Source organism: Thermobia domestica, chromosome 9 (genome assembly GCF_964235325.1).
Source record: "Thermobia domestica chromosome 9, izTheDome1.hap1.1, whole genome shotgun sequence".
Classification (NCBI taxonomy): domain Eukaryota; kingdom Metazoa; phylum Arthropoda; class Insecta; order Zygentoma; family Lepismatidae; genus Thermobia; species Thermobia domestica.
Genome location: NC_137462.1, coordinates 244,101,050 through 244,121,977, shown reverse-complemented (window position 1 = coordinate 244,121,977; position 20,928 = coordinate 244,101,050). Strand labels below are relative to the sequence as shown.

The following is a 20,928-nucleotide window of genomic DNA, read 5'->3' as shown; positions in this document are numbered from 1 at the left end:
TATTGTATTTAATTTTTCATCACTAGAGAGCAGCTCATTTAAAAGATTTCATAGTAGAGAACACCACATACTATACTATTTAATTGTTTTATTAGTATGAGCCTCATAAGATTGCAATGTTAGTACGTATGCCCTTTACTCCACGCGATAACACTTGAAATAAATTACATTTTTGTATACTGGTTTTTGCAATAAGTAGCTGTAAGTATTTTCTGTGTTGAGTTCGTTAATGATGTTAGTAGTTAATATCTCCACGGATAACAACGATTTTAAGTAATGTATCGTTTAAAAATACATTACATTTCCTAGCTTCTATGCAACATGTATATCAGCAAAGCATTGTTGGTTGCCTATGATACAGGATATATAGCCTTTTCTCACTGCAAAACTTTCATTAGAATGTATCAACAGTTTCGCGTGATCTTTACTGTATTCACTAGAGGAGATTATTATTATTATTATTATTATTATTATTATTATTATTATTATTATTATTATTATTATTATTATTATTATTATTTTGCATCAAACTTTTATGAAAGTACACATTAATCTTATTTTTCATTGAAGTTAGTGTAGTGGCGTGCCGTGATGCCCCGGGCACCGATGTAAGGAGAACGCAAAATTCAAGAGGAAAAAAGAAAAGAAGGAAAAAAGAGGGAAAAAATTACTTGGAATATTTTAGATCAGTACAAACTAGTGATCCTATTCCTGCTTTAGAAAGTGGTCCTATAATGCTACTCATGTTAAGAAAATGCATGAGCATATATTTAAAATGGAAGAAAAAAAGTAAGAAGTGCTCAAAATCAAGGAAAAGCAGGGTTTATTTTTGAAAATTTTCTTGCTTTGCGCCAACCATGGTGGTTCTTTGCGGCTAGTCTGTCGACCTCACACATATGTTTTGGGGCGCTGTCGTATATTCTCGCCGCAAACGCTGATCTTCCACGGCACGGCACTAATAACATTGGGAGCAAATGCACTGATTAGTAACATCCAGTGTTTGACGGATTGCTCGGTGTATTGTGCATCATGAACTGTTGGCGCCTGGCCAAAGACTGAATGCAACTTTTAATACAATCGAGTCAGTGCTTGTCAGTTGCACATGAGTTTTCCGTTTCCGGATAATGCAATAACTACATAATATGTTTCCACCGCTGCTACTCGCAGCCTGACTCAACCCACTTGTTCACCCTCGCTGACCTGAAAGCACGTGGAGTTGCTGTGTTGCAATTTAGTGCACATTCTTGAATTTCTGCCGCTGTACGGCTTTTGTGTATTGGCGTGACGTGGCAACAGCCGAGTGCTTTCAATGACATGAAGTCATCAATACCCAATGACAAGAACGCTCTCTCCTGGTTTACATGGTAGTGATACGTCATTGGAGGACGGTTCATACAGTGGTGTGACTATAGTAAGCGTCAACAGCGACACTCTTCTCCAACTTGGATGCGAAACGATAATGTATCCCTCTTATTTTCTGGACATTTTACTGTCGGATTACTATTTGTCCCATTCGATAAACTCTTATTAAAACACTGAAACGCTTTTCATTAGACAGAATGATATGGCTTCTCATGAACTTTACTTCTGTCACTTAGCGGTCGCAGTTCAGACAGTTTCCCACTATTTTTCTCTACCATAGTACAGCAACGCCGCCACTGGATAAGTATAAAGTCACTACACAATAAATAAAATACTTGTGTATGGGACAAAAACATACAGTTGTTTCATCCATGCTAGTCATATCCGCATTTTTAGAGCTGTCAAACATTGGTTCCTTACTAGTTACTTCGTGGCCAGCCTGTATAAAATTCAATTAATTTGTGTTTATTCTAGCGCCGTTAAAGTTAACACAGCATATTCAGATAAACAAATGCTTATTCTAATAATTGTAAGAGTACTAATTTGACGACCGAGCATAAATTAAACCCAATTTTAACTTCCTTATTGACTTCGTTCAGTGGCGTACGCAGAATTTCATCAACGGGGTTCAAGCTCACAATCTCATATACTGTCATAACTTAAAGTAAAGGTTTCTTTTCTATAATATCTTGCTCAAGGGAGTGTATTAAAACCTCCAGCTCCACCCCCCGCCCGCTCGCTTGCGTACGCGTCTGACTTTGTTCTTACCTGTTAGCTTATTAAGCCTAAGTTATTTATAACACAACTTTTAAATTTTACAGGTAACACCCTATGTTAGTGGTTTAAGAAAATTTCATTGAAAATAACAACAATAATAATGAAACAGATTTTTTTGGTTGTATTTTTACAAAGTTGATAATGTTTGTATCCCTTTTTTCCTTCTCTGCTTCACACTGGTTTAAAACGAGTGTGGACCCATGCCTTTTCCGAGTCTTTGGCTGTGAGTTATGATTTATTTACAGAGCAAACTCGCGTCTGCAGTCTCTATGATAATAGAACAAAGCCCTTCCCTGCCTCCCTTTCTTCCACCCATTCAAACTTAGCACGTTTCCATTCTCTGCACCGGGGGGTTGCTAATCTTCTAGCTAATTTTCACCGTGACAAAAAAATCTGGCAATGGTGCAACAGTGTTGCAAATCTCTTTTGATCTTAGTCGGTGGTTTCCAAACCAAGAAATGTAAACTTTTACATGCTAGAAATAAAACTGAATCTGTGATAATGATAGTCATTTTAACATGAATCCGACTTTATTATATTCATAATGAATGATTAGTCTTATTTCCTTTGAGAGTAATACGAAATATTCAGTCCTATCTAACGTAACTGGGCAGTACAATTATCCGTGATGAACACGTGTTCGGTTACAAGTTGTTCCGTGGACATTTATGAATTTGATGTCCATGGCGTAGTCAGAATTATTATTCCAGGATAATGCGTCATATAGCACTGGATTCATAAACTTTAGTATAATGTTCTTGGATTAGATTGTTGTTGGGACCCCAAAGTGTTCAACGTACTTACGATAAGAAGAAGCGAAGTTGGGATGTTGAGAGTCAGTAATAACGATGGAAGCCAATAAATTGACACGTATCAATCACTTAGAATTCACTGCGTCAACCATATCTCTAGATTTTCTCTCAGGAAACAAAGGAAGAAAATTATACGTAGAGAATAGGGAATACGAAAAAAAAAAAAGATTTTTCTCTTAAAAATATATATTGTTTCAAATAAATATTAACAGTAATATATGAAGTGCACAGAATGTACAAAATTTGGCCTGAAACATTTAAAGTAAATATGCTTTATAGTTCGGGTGTCAAACGAGCAAAATACGGAGAACCTTTGTTTGTGTTATGGCAAAGGTTTTATGATTGAATTTGATAGTTTAGTATGTGTGGATTTCGAAACGGCTTGGTGCCACTTTGTTACCATTGCGCAAATTTAAATATTCAATATGGCATCCAATATGGCGGATCAAATTTATGTAAAGCGATTTTTGTAAACAAGGGATCATTACCTATGTTTTCTGCGTCGAGAAATTTAAAAATGAATTACATTTCTTAAACGAAGCTACAGGAATCTAAATATTCAAGATGGCCTCCAATATGGCAGATCAAATAGACCCTAGAAAAAAATATACATATTTAAATATAAAGCAATTTCCATAAATATGAAAGAGAAGAGAATCATAGAAAGAATAGTATTTTTTTTTTATGCTTCTATCTTACCTTTTAATGTTCTTAATTATTTACATTTATGTTCCACTAGATATGTTTTTAACATCTATATAACAATACATACCTCAAATTACCAATGTTGAATTCATACTTAAAGAATTACTTTTAATTCGTACCATTATATTTTCTAAATATGTTTATAATCATCTCTAATACTAGTTTTAAGAGGTCTACTCTTTTGAAGTTATGGCTTTAAAATTAATGTGTATCGTTACATAATATGTCGAACTTTAATGTTTGTAACCCTTCTCAGAGTAATAGCTATACTTAATATTTAATTTACAATGTCCATTTTGATACGTGTCTTTGTATGTGCGTTTTGTTCTCACCTATGGACTTGTCATTCCAACAGCGGATGCAAAAAATTAATGATATACGCTTATATTTGCAAAATGTCCCTGTTTTATCTTTATTTATATGTTTCCACACTCCCTTAACCATAAATTATAGCACATACCCCATTTCAATTAAGCACTCATCCCCTAATTACAATTAAGCTAATGACTGACATTGAATACCACAAAATTATGTTATTTTGACCACGGAAATTTTACCAAATTCATTTGCTAATTTTATTCGAATTCACAGATACTCTATTAATTACTTAATAATAATAATAATAATAATAATAATAATAATAATAATAATAATAATATACAGTTTAGTAACAAAGGCTTTCATTGAAAAGTATATTTATTTGTATTTTTATATTATACTCAAACATTTAAAATAGACTATATTCGTTGTAATGAATGAAAGCGCCTTCAAATGTTTAATGTAAAAGACCATAATAACTTTCCTCGCTCCAATTTTTAAAATTAAATAATGTCGTGCTACAGCCATTGCTTTTTTTTTTTTTTTTTTTTTTTTTTTTAAGTATGAACAAAATCGATTGAATCGTTTCTGAGAGTTTGAAAAAGGCTTTTGTATAAAAGTAAATGACTCCTGACTTTTTCCCAGGGAAATAACTTATACCATATTATAGTCTTGTGATTATGAAATATAGACAAATCGTTATTGCTGTTAGAAATTCTCAATTTCGGTTTCCACTCTTCAGTAAACTCCCCTTACTTTTCGATATTGGAGAAATTTCGAAATAACCCCTAGAAAATCTTATAAAAACCTTAGATAATTTTAAAATTTCCCTCTGTTACGTGGAATGGTTTAAGCGATTGCACACGCATATGTGTAGAAAAAAAAATACATCAGGAGGGAGTAACGAACGGAGAAATAGATGGATAGGCATAGTGGCGCAATCATGCAGGGGTCCACCGTGTCCGAACCTCCCCCCCCCCGCAAACTTCCAAACTCAACATACATTTTGTACATTTTCTCAATAAAATTATACTTGTTTACCACGGTAATGAATGATATAACATGAAAATTTGATGTTGCGCTTTATGTGTATTCTTTCACTTATAAAAACAATCTAGTTCTATCATTTTTTTTTTTCTGAAAATATAGGTGGAAATATTTTACAATTACTTATCATGTTTTAGGTTGCAGAATAATACCTGTTCAATCCTACATGGACGTAGTGGCTCGTAGTGGACGTAGTGGCCCCTTTTCCAAAGCTCGGACTTCTCGTAACAAAAAATTCTGGGTACGCGCCTGGATAGACATAATATATACAGGGTGTTTCAAAACAACACCGACAACATGTGGGAGGTAATTCCTGCCACCAAGATAAGACAAAAAGTATAGACTTACATGGGTGCACAAATTCTTCCTTTCGGAGATATAGGCTGCAGAAAATATGAAAAGATGAACTTTGAAGGTCCATAGCTCCAAAACTATGGGATCTACTGTAGTCGGGTCAAGACTTCACTTAGGAACTAGTATGTACCCTATCCAAATATCTATCCAGAGTCCGGCGTTACTTCTGCAACAATTTTTATAGAGGTAGTTGGTGAGTACTTCAAATTATACGCCTGTAGCCAAACTCCTCTATAAAAATTGTTGCATGAGTACCTTAGGATTCTGAAAAATGTAATCTGTTTTTGAATAGCACACATATTAGTGCCTAAGTGAAGCCTTGGCCCGACTACGATAGTAGCCGTAGTTTTGGAGCTATGGACCCTTAAAATTAATTTTTCTCATGTTTTTGGCAACCTAGAACTCCGAGGGAAAGCATTTGGCACCCAGGTTGGTCTATACATTTTTTCTTATCTGGGTGTCACGAATCACCTTCCAAACGTTATCGGTGTTGTTTTGAAACACCCTATATATATATGGCATGTAAAGGTTATGAAATCTCAAATTAGTTCTTTTTCACAGTTAGTATATTTTCTTCTCTCGTATCGTCGCTGAAACGTACTAATTCTTTCAATAATGCAAGAGAAATTACTCACACATTTATCCCATTAATGTAAACATATTAGAGTAACTTTAACAACACTGTAATCAGCATTCTAAAGAACTAGATTCACTTATTTCTAACAAGATTTTTACTACTGTTTGGTAAAATAATAATACATAATTCGAATATTTAAACCATTATGTTCTGTGTTACTCATCAAAACATGAGCTTTTGCAATAAATATTTTTTATAGCTATTTATGTTTTTAAATATATGTTAGTCAGCATTTTCTTTGCATAATTAATTTAAAATCCTTATCTCCATACTTAAAAATAATAAATAGCATAGGAAAAATGTCTTCTTTCTCTTTTCGTTTTGTACTAACTTGATGCAAAGACTACATACAAGCTTAAATCGAAACAGTACATCGTTAATTAGTAGCTTCATTGGTTACAAAAAAAAAAAAAAAAAAAAAAAAAAAAAAAACATAAATGTTATTAATTTTTATTCCCCAAATGTTCGGTGTAGGTAGTCTAACCTGAGTTTCAGTTCCTTTTTTTTTTTTTTATAATAGCCTTTTTCCCACCTTACCCTCTTTTAACAATTCGGTGTTTGAAATAAGAAGACTCCAATAAATCATCTCGATTTCTCACCATTGGTCAACGCATCACGGATAATTATGATTTATCAGTTCAACAAGAGTTGTGTTACAAGAACAGGTTATAGTATAGGAACAGAATAAAAGAGCACCGGCCATAAATGAAACCACAAAAGAAAAAAAAGAATTAATGATATAACTCTTATAATATATTTAATGCAGGTCTTTAAAAAGCTTGACAGTACTATTATTATTATTGTATTTTATATGTATTTCCTTTCGTAACTTGCTCGTTGAGGACCTTTTTTTTTTTACTATAGTGTTTTCTGTTAGACCATTTTGTCTATTTTTATTATTGGCAAAGGAAACGCCAATAGCAATTGGAACATTTATGTACTTTTTTTTTTTTTTACTTCGCAACCCTTTTCCTTCATAATTTGTATCTAGTTTCTCTTTTATTTCTATTTTCATTTCTTTTTTCTTTCTTTCTTTCTTTCTTTTTTTTTTAAAGATAAGCACAAGGTTGGGTTGGGAAAGGACTGAAAAATTAAACAGGGATGTTATTTCATTATTCTACTCATCCCCCAATTTTGCCTTGGCAACAGCGTTTCTAAAAGACGTGCAAACATTGGGCAGTCATTTACACCCCCTTTTCTATTTGCCCCTCTGAACCCCTGCTCTTAAGCATCTCTTTCCCTTTCTCTACCTAATCCTCTTCCATCACTAATGGAAAGGCCCGTGGTATAAAGCAGAGCTGACGGTCGGCTTTTGCACCATCCGCGGATCTTCCTCTTTCTCTACGATACGATACGGACAGCCCACAGGAAAAATACTGTGTACGGATACAGTAAGCGAATGGGCTTTCTTTCTTTTTCTTTTTTTCATCGAAATACGTCGCCCTATATGGTGGTGTTCTGATTTTGCACTCTTCTGATACAAAGGAGACAATGGTGATCTGATGCAGTTTCACCTTCTCTTACTTAACTGATTTTCAAACTTAAGAGTCCCATCACGGCGAAATTAAAATACCGCTAATTTTACAGTAATTACGTGATATCTTCAAATAGATAAAATATAATAGAAAAGTGGAACAAGAGCTCGTTAGACTATATCATTTTACATGAGATACCGTTATCACAACTCTTATCTGCTTTCGATTTCCAGCCATTTAGAAAATCGGCATTCATTTTCGCGTTTCCAAATGGCTGCAAACGGAAAGCTATTAGGTGACTCGCGATAACGGTATCTCATGCAACATAATATTGTCTAGGGCGCTTTTGTTTCACATTTCGAATATCTTTTACATATTTGAAGTTATCATATAATTACTGTAACACTAGATATATTTTAATTTCCCAGTGATTAGGCCTCAAGATCTTCCATATGAATTTTGTTCTTATTAATTTTTTAAAGGTACTACGTAAAAGTATCTGAACGTACTTTTAATTTCATTGTATTAGAAGTATTTTGGTCAAAAGCTTTTTTGAGCTTTACCAGACATCCAACTTTGGATGGGGTAGAGAACATGTACAGTCAGTGACAAAGGTTTTTTTTTTCCGTTTGATAAAATTAGTTTCGTAAATAACCTCAGAATGGAAGAACAGTTTGAGTACAGTTTTCAGTAAATTATAAACAAATTAATTTTCTGAACGTTCCAGAAATACCACCGTTATTCCCAAAATAAATTCTACCAAACTGAAAGAATTTTTATCGCTGACTCCATATCCATATAATTTCAGAGGGAAAGAGAGTCTATTTTTGTAGATAACACTATTTTCTAGAACTTCTGTTAAGTTTATAAGAGTTCGATGTAACAGGATACCGGCAAAATACTTCCCCTCTTTTTTTATCTCCAAAAATCAGATATATCTAATATTAGATTAATGAGTAGAAATAGCTTTCCACAGATTTTAACTCAGTCCTTAAGTAAACACTTGAATATGGAATTATTTCATCCAAAAAACTGCGAACTTATATGAAAAAACTCTGCAATAAGATTCGTTTTTATAACATACAAATATAAAATTATACATTATTATTATTATTAAGTGATCTGCCTGTTGGCAGATACTGAGACAAATAGAAGCGTTTTATCTTTTTTTTTTTTAACCCCTCAAGTTCGGGTTCTTTCAAAGTTCTCGATCTTTAGCTTAATCCTTTATAGCTACAATATTTTATACTACTTTTCAAATTCAATAACGCCATTTCAGATTTTGCCAGAGAGAGAGAGAGAGAGAAAGGGGAAGATTCTCCAATGACATAACAGTTTCACGTACAATTTATTAAAATTTATGTGTTCCAGAGAGGGAGAAATTGCTTCCCCTGGCGTCTCCAAATGACAGCTCTGTTCAAATTATCGATCAATTGTGTTCTTTTTCTTACTCGCTTTCCTTCTATATTTCCCTCTACGACATTATGAAAATAATTTCTTTGCAACATATGTCAAATCCAATCCTATAAAGGATGTTGATTAAAATCGTCCTCTTCTCTTCTATCCGTTTTAAAACACCGTTTGTAACTTTCTCCATCCACTTCATGTTCTCTATCTTCCCCCTACACAGCACTTCGAAAGTCTCTAAATATTACTTCTGTAACTTTCGTACTGTCCAAGTCTCCAAACCATGCAATTCCATACTCCATATAGGCTATAGCACTTGACCAGCTTGTTCTTTAGTCCACTGTTAAGCCTGTAATTTGGGCGTGATTTTTTTCTTGTTGAATGTCTCTTTGGCTATGGCAATTCTTGACCTGATCTCTTTGGTGCAGTAAGCGTCTTTTATCAAAAGACTTCCCATATATTTGAAATTATCAACCTCTTCAAGCTCTCTTTTTCCTACTTTGATCCGTAAGGGTTTCTTTTCATATTCTTATAACTTTCGAGTTTTTGATTATCTCTATTCCATATTGTTTCCCAATGTCAACTATTCTATCCATCATCTTCTGTAGTCCTTTCTCGGTTTTATAAAAATAGCGTAATAGCCGTGTCAACCTCACCTTGTTAGTGATCTGTCCTCCAATCTTGAGATCTCCAATTAATTCTTCCTTCATTAAGTACTCACTGTAACGTTGAATAATTGGGGTGACATACTACAGTACATCTCCTAATCTCCACACTGCTGCTTTCTCCTTGACGGAACTTGACTCTTTGTTTTGTGTACAGATTACGTACCTTTAAATTTTAAAACGATAAGTGAGAACATAGTTTAGAATTGGGAAACCCCATTTTGAAAGAATTGGGAAACCGAAGAGTTTTATACTTGAATTAAAAGATAGAGGACTCTGATCTGAGAAGTCGTTTACTAATAGTTCACAATGAATAAATTACTACTTAATTATTACTTTAATTTAAATGTGATTCTTTTAGGCTAAGTATGTTGCAGATTATAGTACGTAGAAAAACATATGTGAGAATAAACAATGTCATGATTTTAGCCTGAAATTTGGCATATATATATATATATATATATATATATATATATATATATATATATATATATATATATATATATATATATATATATATATGTATGTATATATATATATATTATAAATTAAATTGTACTTGTATGGAGATGAAGTTTTAACTGGTGTTTTTAATGTTATTTATATTTAAAACCTTCTAAGGTGTGAAAATATTCCGAGTAGACTATGTTGCTTACGATGGAGCACAACGTATTTGCTGGCCTCTAGATTAAATTTTTGTATTCATATTAGGCATAATAAGAATTTTCATATAATCTTTAATTTGATAAAAATACATGATTTACTTAAATGTATCGCAATAATATAATTGTATTTTGTTTTTCAATTACTATTTTAGGCACCCCAAAAAACAATTCTTGTACTGAGTTTAAAATATTTCTTCGTTAAAATAAGAATGCATGTTAACTATGTACTCCCGCCACTTGGCAACCGAGGAGTACTGTAGAGATATAGAATTGTATGAGTTTATGAGTGATTAAAATTTAAAAATAAATAAATAAAAGTTAGATTTTTGATTCTCTCGCAAACAACGGAGGAATGAAAAATCGTGGATTTACACTCAGAATTGATGAGGAGTTTAGTAAAGCAAAAACCTGGGAAAAATACCCACCTCCCCGAAAAAATACATAAATAAATAAATAAATAAAAACTAGTAGAAAGTCCAAAAATCCAGTCCAGTCTAAATTTCTAAGCTTACAAACAAACAAGTATTTTCCACAGAATTAACCATTAATGTTACTCAAACGAAATGTTCAAACAATAGTTTTAACTAAAGAGATTGATGTGAGAGATGAGATAATATTGATATTTTACGTGCGAAGTGATACATAATTATTAATAACAAGGCTGCAAAGAACTGTTTTCGAATTTTTAAATAAATGCACTGAATAGAAAAATATTCGTAGAGAATTATATTTATTTCTTTCTCTGCTAAACATGGACGAATGAGTTTAGTAACTCAACATCGCGAAGAAATAGTACAATCTACTACTACTACTACTACTACTACTAAAAAAATCAGACTACTAACCAAGAACATAAATAGACTAGATATTAGAATAGCTGTCTTACTAATTACTGAATAGGGGGGCGCGGTGGCTCAGTGGTAGAGCGTTCACCTCTGGTGCTTGGGGTCCCGGGTTCGATCCCAGCCCCCGCCAAGTGAACTTTGTGGTGGACAAACACCGTGCTCGTGGGTTTTCTCGGGGTTCTCCCGTTTCCTCCCACTTTCTTCATTCCACCATTTCACTCATCTCTCATCATCACCGTCTCCTTTAGCCTAACCGGCATAACCGTGGGACGTAAAACTTAAAGATTTCATTTCATTTTTTTAATTACTGAATAAAACGAAATAAATATATTATAAAATGCATCAGAATATTCCAATTGGATAATACTACATGTTGCATTTTTAATAAATAAAGGAGGAAAATGGTACTAATTCTGATTATGAAAGGAGTCACTCTCTATAATCTCCTGTGTAATAAGTAGCTATTTCAGAACATTAGGAGCTACTAGGCATTTATTGTAATGTACTTAGATTGTATTATTGAGTGCTTTTAGCAGTAGGTAATTTTCTTTCTTTTTTTGACAGGTGTGGTTTAAGAATCGAAGAGCGAAATGTCGGCAGCAAGCCCAACAGCAGCAACAGCAAGCCCAACAGCCCCAGCAGCCGTCTGGAGCAGCGAGCAAGCCCTCTCGCCCGAAGAAGATCAAAAGCCCTCCTACAAGTCCCTCACCTGGACGCAAAGAGGCGTCTCCTGTGTTCCGAGCCACGCCCCTCGCTCCGTCGCCCGGCCCCCCTACCCCGAACTTCCCAGTCTCCGAGACATCGCCTGTTCCCCCACCTCCCCCCGCTGCTCCCCCAACCACTTACAACGGGTTCTGGGCGCCTGCGGGTACAGGGGCCTGTACGGGTGGCAGCTACCCAAGCAAGACACAGCCTCAAGCTCCCGCTTGCTACCCTCAGAACTACGCTCCTTCGCCATACTACAGCAACATGAGTATGGACTACTTCCCTGCTCCCAATATGCAGATGGGAACGCCGCATCATCACATGACGAGCTTCAACCAGATGACGGCTTCCCATTACATGCACGGACACTCTCCGCAACACTTCTCTAGCCGTCCCCCTGACTGCATGGTGGATTATGGTGAGAGCAAGCATCAAATGGTGTTGGGTCAACCCTAGCAATAGCTGTCATGTTGCCTGGTGGTAGGCGACATCTCATGAAATCAGAGAAGAACAAAGTGTGTAAACGAGCAGACTTCAAATAAGGTGCCTAGAAATTATCTAAGCTGGCTTTTGGATTCCGAAATGCCTCTTATAAAGGCTGTTCACTTCATCTGCTAGACATCGGGTTCCAATCCAGGCTTGGACACTGATTTCTAATTCGATTTCTGCCAAAAATGAAAAATTGATAAATAAATAAATGACAAACTGCTCAAACGGAAGCAATAATTTATTTGAGAATTATATTTATTTAATATTAGCAAGAAATAATTGCCTAATTATTATTCTTATTTACCTAATGTGTTTTCGCCTAAACTACTATTTGTGCTGATATTTTAAAAATAATATTGAATCTGATCACTTAATTTTTTTACTATCAATATATTCGCTTGCTTTATTTCGGTGTGCATATTTGTTTCTTATTTTTAATTAGATAAAGATAAAAAAAATCTTAATAAAAATTAAATAGTTAGAGATTTTAAAATATAAGTTCTGTGATTCATTATTGAAAGAAACTAATTTACATTATTTAAATAGGAATGTCTTAAATACAAAAGTAGCCTTTGTATTGTCTTAAACTGCTTGTGATTAATATGATGAAAAAATACTTTATTTTGCAACTCTGTGATCTTTTGAAGATGAATACACATATAGGAACTTCGAAAATATGATACTATTGAGTTCGTTTGGGTCTTTAAAGACGAAAATACATAACATAGTCTCCAGTTTTCTTAAAATATCTTGCTCAGATTTACACCCCTTTTCCATCAAGCTAATTGTTATAAAATACATTCAAGAAATACTATTATTCAGTAGATCTATCGCAAATGTATGACTTCAAGTGTGATATCTATTTTTCTTATCAGATCGTGAACAATAAATCAGTGGTTGAGCATTAAAATATTCATTTCTCGATTCGTGCGAGTAAACCTCAAAGAAAATTATACTACACGCCTATTTATCTCGTATAAAGTTGTGTCCTAGCAGGGATTGGAGCCTGTGAGCAGTAAGGACCATAAGTCCAGCGTGCGGAAATCCACTCGAATTTAAATGTAAAGCCAAGTGATGCCTGAGTGTTAAAATAAACCATAAAGATGTGTGAATAAAGTGATGTTAACAGCAATAGAATATAATGTATTCTGCTTCAGTAGCAGATAAAACTAAAGGATTTTATTTTAAAGAAATTAATGTGGACACACTTCATAATTATTGAAACACTGTTAAGAGTCAAGTGATGTGTTGGATTTGTGGATGGATCTCAGCAAAAAGTGTGTGCTGTTATGTTAAAAAGTGACAATATTACGAGATACAATTCCTTCCAAGAAAGTTTAAGTAAAAAGACAGAAATATATCGAAGATACGCAACTATATAGCCTGTTCACATAAAAATCATGGCCTTTTACATTATTACTTTTTTTTTTTTTTTTTTTTGTCGAAGCAGGACTATCTTTCAATAATAAATAAGTCGTGTAAATAAAAGCAATGAATTACTTTAAATTGTTTCTTTTTCTTGTAAACTCATTTATGATCTTTCTATAATTATTATGTTGTAAATACCATCGTTACTTTATCCAAGTTATATCTTACTGTATTTTGTATAAAAATTCAAGTAAACACAGAAAGTAAAGTGCTCTTCGTTTCCATAACTCAAGGAACATACAGAAACGAATTTCTGATCCTCAAGATCCAAGTCAAGATAATTCAGGAAATTTAGTTGGTAAATACTAGTATTAATTATGTATCTTTTTTAAAACAAGTAAATACATGAATTACGGTTACAGTACTAAGTAACTCATTGTACGATTATGTTGTATTCAGGGACGTACGTAGGAGGTGGGTCCTGGGGGTCCGAACCCCTCCCCCGAAATTTGGACTTTTGTGTAAATTTAGCCTAATTTTAGGGTAAATTTAGGAATTTTAATATAAAATACCCTCATTGAGTTTGGACCCCCCGAAATAAATTCCTGTGCACGCTACTAGTTGTTTTGTCTGTATTGACGTAACTAGGATATTTTGCTAAGGAGGGCTGTGATCCCTTATTTATGAGAATTGCAAGAACTTTTCACAAGAAATGTTTATTTTCTATTTGCATTACAAATCTTAGCCCAACTCCGCCTTCCTTTCTCATTGCCGTTACAGTATAGTTGGCAACTTGCTAGTAGTCACATCTTCCCTATTTTAATTCTCATCTCTTCACATTGATTTTTCTTGAGTTCCACAGAGTGAAGCGGGGCTTTCCTTTAAGATTGGTATTTTCTAACTTAAAATATTTTTTTTATGTAACATGGAGCACTGAAAATATATTATATTAGAAATTTGTTTAACATAATATATCACCTATGTTCTATTGATACCAAATAAGTAGTTAAAAAAATCAACTCTACCTTAATTAGAAAAATCTCATTTTTTTTCTATTACTGCTTTTACTCGGTTATGTATCATAATGCATTTACCGTTACACTGCATTTGGTTATGTATCATGTTCCTTTGGTTTCTTTTGAACTACTTTTTAAATAACATTATTATTTAATTTTAATAAGTGTGTTAAAATTATTTAGTTTATTACAAACTAAATGCAACTATTATTTAAAAAGTAGTTCAGAGAAAAAAAACATCATACGTAACCAATTGCAGTTGAGTTCGTTCCTCTATTTACTGCCTTAACTTAGATTTTAGTGATGTTGTTTTTCTTGCAACTCTGTAATTTCTATGGATGGCAACATTGAGCATTCTTCAGGTTCATATTGTCTGTTGTAGAATAACATTATCTATGATTGTGGTAAATTGCATTTCATTATCTCCTTTCACTTATGAAAAACAAGCAAAAGAAAAATGGTAAATTTTGTATTATTTTTAGTAAGGCAGGCTCTTAACAACCACAGTTTCATACTGTGTTTCAAAGGTATTCTAGAAGAAGGTAGTGAGGAGGCTGGCCTCTAGAGTCACCTATGCTTGTCTGAGTGTTTTGTCCGAAACAAAACTGAATATATCAGTTGATGATGAATCATCGTTCCTGTCACAGGTTCGATTCCCACTTAAGAACATTGGGGTATTTAACTCTCTTCGCTGTTCATGTGTTCGTGTCCCTGTCTACTTGGTTAAAAATGAAATAGAAAATTATGAAGGAAGAATCACAAGGAATATTAGAGAATATTAAAGAACCCAAGACTCAAATAATTGGAATCTTTCTTTAGGATTTAGGATTTAGAGTTCTCGACTTTCGGCATCTAACGTAAGGCCATTTAGCCCGCCATGTATTAAGGATGACGTCTCTTGGCGACCACACTATAAGTGGAAAGGGAAGGAAGGAAGCGGCCTGGGACCTGTAACTTACGTACCACCCCGGCATTTGCATGGTGTGAATGAGGAAAACCCAGGAAATCCTCATTCAGGATGGCTGGCCTGAAAAAGCATTTTTACACATTTTTGACCTATTATCTCCACCGGGAATCGAACCCGGGACCGTTCGCACAATTGGAATCTTTCGATGAATCAGTTACTATAAAATGACCATTTCCGACTGTGTGAAGTCTAACGTAGGACCATATTTAAAGATAGACTAACAGGAAGCAGTGGCGTCTCGTGACCTAACTTCTCAAGCATCCACATCCGAGTCTGAGCTCATGTGGTTCGTATCTCACGAGTTTCATGCTTCATACAGCTCCAGTACTGGAAGGGACGTTGGACGTTGAACTTGTAATCAATCAAGTAAAGACATGGGAATTCTAACAGAATGTGGTAGTTGCTCTCTTATTCATAGCATATTATATTTTCCAAAATTATGCAAAAAAAAAAAAAAAAAAAAAAGCACCATTTTCTACTTTTTACCTTAGAAAACCGCCTTTTTATAATCTACTTTTAAAAGTGCCAATTTGTTACATGTGTTCTATGTGCAAATTAATGATTTGGTCTTAAGACAGATATAGGGTGTTCCAGAAGTATTGAGAAAGATTTTTTCTAGTCAATCAGAAGGGCTGGAGGTGTGAACTTTTCGGCTGGATAGGTGGTGTTGCATCTCAGCTTCAGAATACTGCCAACTCAGTCGCCTATGGCATTGACAGATTGAGGATGACGGTTGACGTGAAGGTCAGTTCGTTAGTCGCATCGAGAGCAAAGTTACAATGTTACGCAATGGAACGAAGTTACGCAATCAGGTTTTGCGTCGAACTAAAAAAAAAAAAAATCGGGTGTTGAGACGTTTCACTTGATTAAGGAAGTTTTATGGAAGAATATCATGTCGTAAGTAAGGATATACGAGTGACACAAGATGTTCCGAGAAGACTGAGAGAACGTCAAGAACGACCAGTGCGCTAGATGTTCATTAACATTATAAATTGATGAGAACGTGGAAAAAGTGATTGAAGTATTAAACTGGAATCGAGCCTTACTGTCAGAATGATAGCAGACACGCCCAATCTACTGAAATCTGTTGTTCATCGAATTCTGACAGAGTATTTGCACATAAGGAAGGTATGTACCAAGGTGGTTTCCAGGGTTCTGCCTGATGAACAACACGGAGAAAACAATATGTTTATTTCGCGTGAATCGTTGCAACGTTATGAAAGTTAGCCTCAGTTTTTTAGATAAAGTAGTAACAAATGATGAACCCTAGTGTTCGGATACGAACCCAAATCAAAAAGGTCAAGTTTCGAGTGGCACACAAAGGCCTCTTCTTGGCCCATAAGAGCTTACATGAGCAAATCGAAGATAAAAGGAATGTTCATTGTCTTCTTTGACGCAAATAATGTAATCCACAGTGAGGTTATGCTTTGCCGTACAGACAGTCAACACTCAGTACTAAGTAAACGTCCTACTGCGGCAAAGAGTACGACACGTCAGGAAAAAAGATTTGGAACCTTGGTGCTGCATCACGAGAACGTGCCATGTGAAACCTCACTTCTCATACATGAGTTCACTGTCAAACACATGTCAACGTTGTCTCACCCGACGTACAGTCCTGGCCTGGCATAGTCATACTTTCATTTTCTTTCAAAGAATCAAGAGAGGCTTGAAAGGACACACTTGAAAAGCGGCTTGGACGCACTGTTTGAAAGATGTTTCCATTACTGTCTTCCAAAAGGCGGACCGGGAACAGTAGCAACGCAGGCAGCAAGTGTTGACGCACCGGGGTGCTATTTTAAAGAATCTCAGTCTTTTGTATATTGATTTGTAATAACAATATGCATTCATTATGCTTTTCGAACAGACATGTATATTTGCAACAGTAGTTATTAAACAAAACCCATGTTTTCTTTATAGACCTCTACTACAAAAACCACGCTTCTGTTAAGTATTATAACCTAAACTGAACTCTCTAGCGTTTCTTCCCATGAAGGGATATGATCGGTCAGATGGCTGTTAGTTTGATGAAGTGTAATCCTTATTTATGGTTTCTTCAATCAATATTAGTTCCTCTTAATTAAACAAAGTACCCAAGATTTTCATTATGCTGTGAAATCGAACAATTTGTTTCTTCATTGGAAATTGATCACGAGACAAGCATACAACAATTTGGCCGCACGGAACTGGAAACGAAATTAAATCTCAAGTTTAAAATCCCAAGGTATGCCCACACCTATGTCTACAAGTGTATAGTTGAGTTGATTTTGAGTTTAACGTTTCGTTCAACAGCGAGGCTACATGAGACGTGGAGCTACTGATTAACGTGGAATCCGAACCACATGAGCTCCCGCCGGGAATCGAACCCGGAATCCCCGCGGCAAAGGCACGTACGCTAATCGCTTAGCCACGAAGGAGCTCTATAAGTGAATAATTATGAAAGAATTTGATATAGATATCAATGTGCCCTAGATATGAGAGATCCCCTATAAAGCCCATGATCGTGATATTGTCCATTTCAAGCTCACATGATCTTGAATCGAACCTTGAAACATTCATATAGGAGATCTCGATGTCTTTCAATAACGCGATGGAGAATAAGAGATAGACGCTCTAGGATGTCTCTCAATTTAGTTGCACCGACGGACAAAAATATTGTAATGTGGATTATATTAAATATTTTATTATTATATTTATATCATTAACACAGTAGGGTAAGGTGTCCATGTTTCAGATACGTTAATATCTCGCCACAATACAGCAGCGCAGAGGCGACAACTACGCAAACTAGTGCGTCCTGGTGATATGTTATCTAGAAGCATCTGGATGTGGAAGCTGCGTGTGGAGGATTCAAGGAAAGTTTCTTCGTTTTCCATACTTTCTGTATATTTTTTTCTGGTGGAATTTAGCACATCAAACCTTGAGGTTAGTCTGGAATGAGTTGTGCGCATACTTGTCAGTGTGGTAATTGAAGGAGGGAAAGGGGGGAAATTCCCAGGCACCTCCGAACACTTCCCCGGAACCTCGTTCCCTTTGTGCTTTCTAGGGGGAGGAAACTTGGTAATGACATCAAACCTTCATGTGTAATTACAAAAATTAAATTTATTTGCAAATAAGAAATCAAATCATCAGTTTTTCAACTTACTACTAAGGAATCTGCATCGAAATGGATTTTACTCCAAGAAGACAGAGTACAAAGTTTTAGTACAGTGTGTTATCCGAAACGCTGAAAAGTAACATCTCCTCAACAGTGAACAGGTTGAGGTGTGTTGCAGTCTCTCAGGTTTAGTTCTGTGTTACGTTAAAAACTATTTTACTGGGAACAATAGATATAAGATAGTTTTTAACAAGTATCTGTTCTACCTTTTGTGTATAATACTACTTTAAAAAAATAGAAGGTTAACTACTTTGAATAAATATTCATATTTGTAGTAATGCATATGTATAACTTAAATTTAACGTGGTGTTCTAGCGATTACACAAATTACAATTATGGGCACACTTTATGGAGACGCTTTCACAGAGGGTACCCAAACACTTTTATACGCTATGTGCTATGTATATTAGAAAAACTGATTTTTCAAGTCTTTTGTGAAGAAAATACTGCGAACTGACAAATCATAACCTTTTCCATATTATACAGCAGTATTTTCCTGCGAGTAAAAGTTAATTTTGGAATGCGTTGAGAAAATAACACTTAGTCTGCAAGACAGTTGCGTATTTTTGGACTACCTGACCTACCGGCGGTAACCTTAGAATATTATAAAATAAAGTTATTATAATATAAACTAAATTATATTAATAATTTTATACTTTAGTACCTTCTTTGAATAATACAAGCTTCAGAGAACTGTATGCATTTAGAAAGATCCACTAACTTCTTTGCATGCAGGCTGTCTCGCGAACTTAAGAGGTCTTCGATATGACACCGCAGCAGAAACCACTCTCTAGCTACTACAGCAAGAATCGTATCAGAGCATTCTCCTTCGCTCCACCTCCGCTGACAGCGTACGAACGGGCTGCCAGGTAACAACAGTTGCCTCTAGATAAATCGGTTTCTTGGGCGTGAGCGAAGAGTAAAGGAAAATTGTAAAGGAAAAGTAAAAATTTTTGCTAATCACCTATTTCAGCGTTCATTATTACTCGGACAGCTTCCATTTGCTCTGGTGAGTAAGGTTACCACCTATCCAATGCGAAGTGTAGTGATACTTCAAGCAACAAATGAAGGTAGAAATGTACGATCGTTTCTTCGAAATACTAATAAGGTAATGTAAGTCTTGCTATTGAAAGAAAATATTTATCTGGTTGATAAAAGAATGGTGTAAGGTTTTTTCTTTATTTTGAAGATTGTATAATAACGTGGAAACTAAACTATAATAATAATAATAATAATAATAATAATAATAATACAGGTATTACAAAGGTTAGGCGTAGTCCAAGCCATCAAACCAGTATACGCCACTGCTGCAAGAATACTCTCTTAGTACAAGTATATTTTAGGCACACACTAACTTCCCCCCCCTTCAATTCCAAGTGTTTCAATTACCACACTGATACTCGTAGTTAGAATAGCTACTGCAGCGAAAATTGATAATGTTGTTTGTCAAGTCTATTGTTCGGAAACAGCAAAGAGCAGCTATCTTTCGAATTGGCATGATTTCCCAATTTCAGATACAGAATCTGGGCTAATTTCGACTATTCGAAATTGAGCGTCCTTATAAAACAAAAACTACAGCATTGCATCCCTCTTGCAGATGTCTGGATAGTAAATAACATTATGGGACATGGACAATTTTGAAAAAGCCGTCGAGGCTGTGAAGAAGAAAGAAAGGTATGGGGTTCCTGAAGTTATCCAAAGTGTTTCAAGTTCTCAAACAAACTTTCCTCTAAACTACGTCAAATGTGCAAACATAGCAACGTTTGCAATAAATGTGCCTTAGGTAGTGAGCTTGAAAACGAACCCTCCAGGTATTGCACAATAAGGGATGAACGTTTTTATGGACGTCGAGCGTATTCTAGCCTAGCTACTTGCTGTGAAAAATATCCATTTTCAATAAGAACTAACATCGCTGGTAAATAATGGTTACACAAGGTTTTGAGTAGACACTTATCCACTCATTTCGAAAGTCAGAGCACATGCCTCTTGCAAGAGCCAAAAAAATTACGAAAGAAAAATTGTCCTGTTTTTGACCTTCTGAAGTATGAATTGCAGAAAGTTAAGTTCGTGTACACATAAAAAGTACAATTTCGATGAAGCTGGCATATCCGTTGTCCAAGATACACGCTGGGAGCTCATGTGGTTCGGATTCCACGTTAA

The 20,928-nt window shown here is 34.9% G+C and overlaps 1 protein-coding gene across 4 annotated transcripts in view; it reads left to right on the top strand.

Annotated features, from left to right (window-relative positions):
* Nucleotides 1-14,734, top strand: part of LOC145660640 (uncharacterized) — a 218,235-nt gene extending 203,501 nt beyond the window's left edge. For 2 of the 4 annotated variants that reach the window (XM_081725931.1, XM_081725932.1), the window contains exon 5: nt 11,634-14,561. In XM_081725931.1, coding sequence (XP_081582057.1) covers nt 11,634-12,230 — 597 coding nt within the window. In that variant the 3' untranslated portion in view covers nt 12,231-14,561. Of the gene's footprint in view, nt 1-11,633 lie in introns of all 4 variants that reach the window. The other 2 variants (XM_081725933.1, XM_081725935.1) reach the window with 2 other exon arrangements.
* The last annotated feature ends 6,194 nt before the right edge of the window (nt 14,735-20,928 follow it).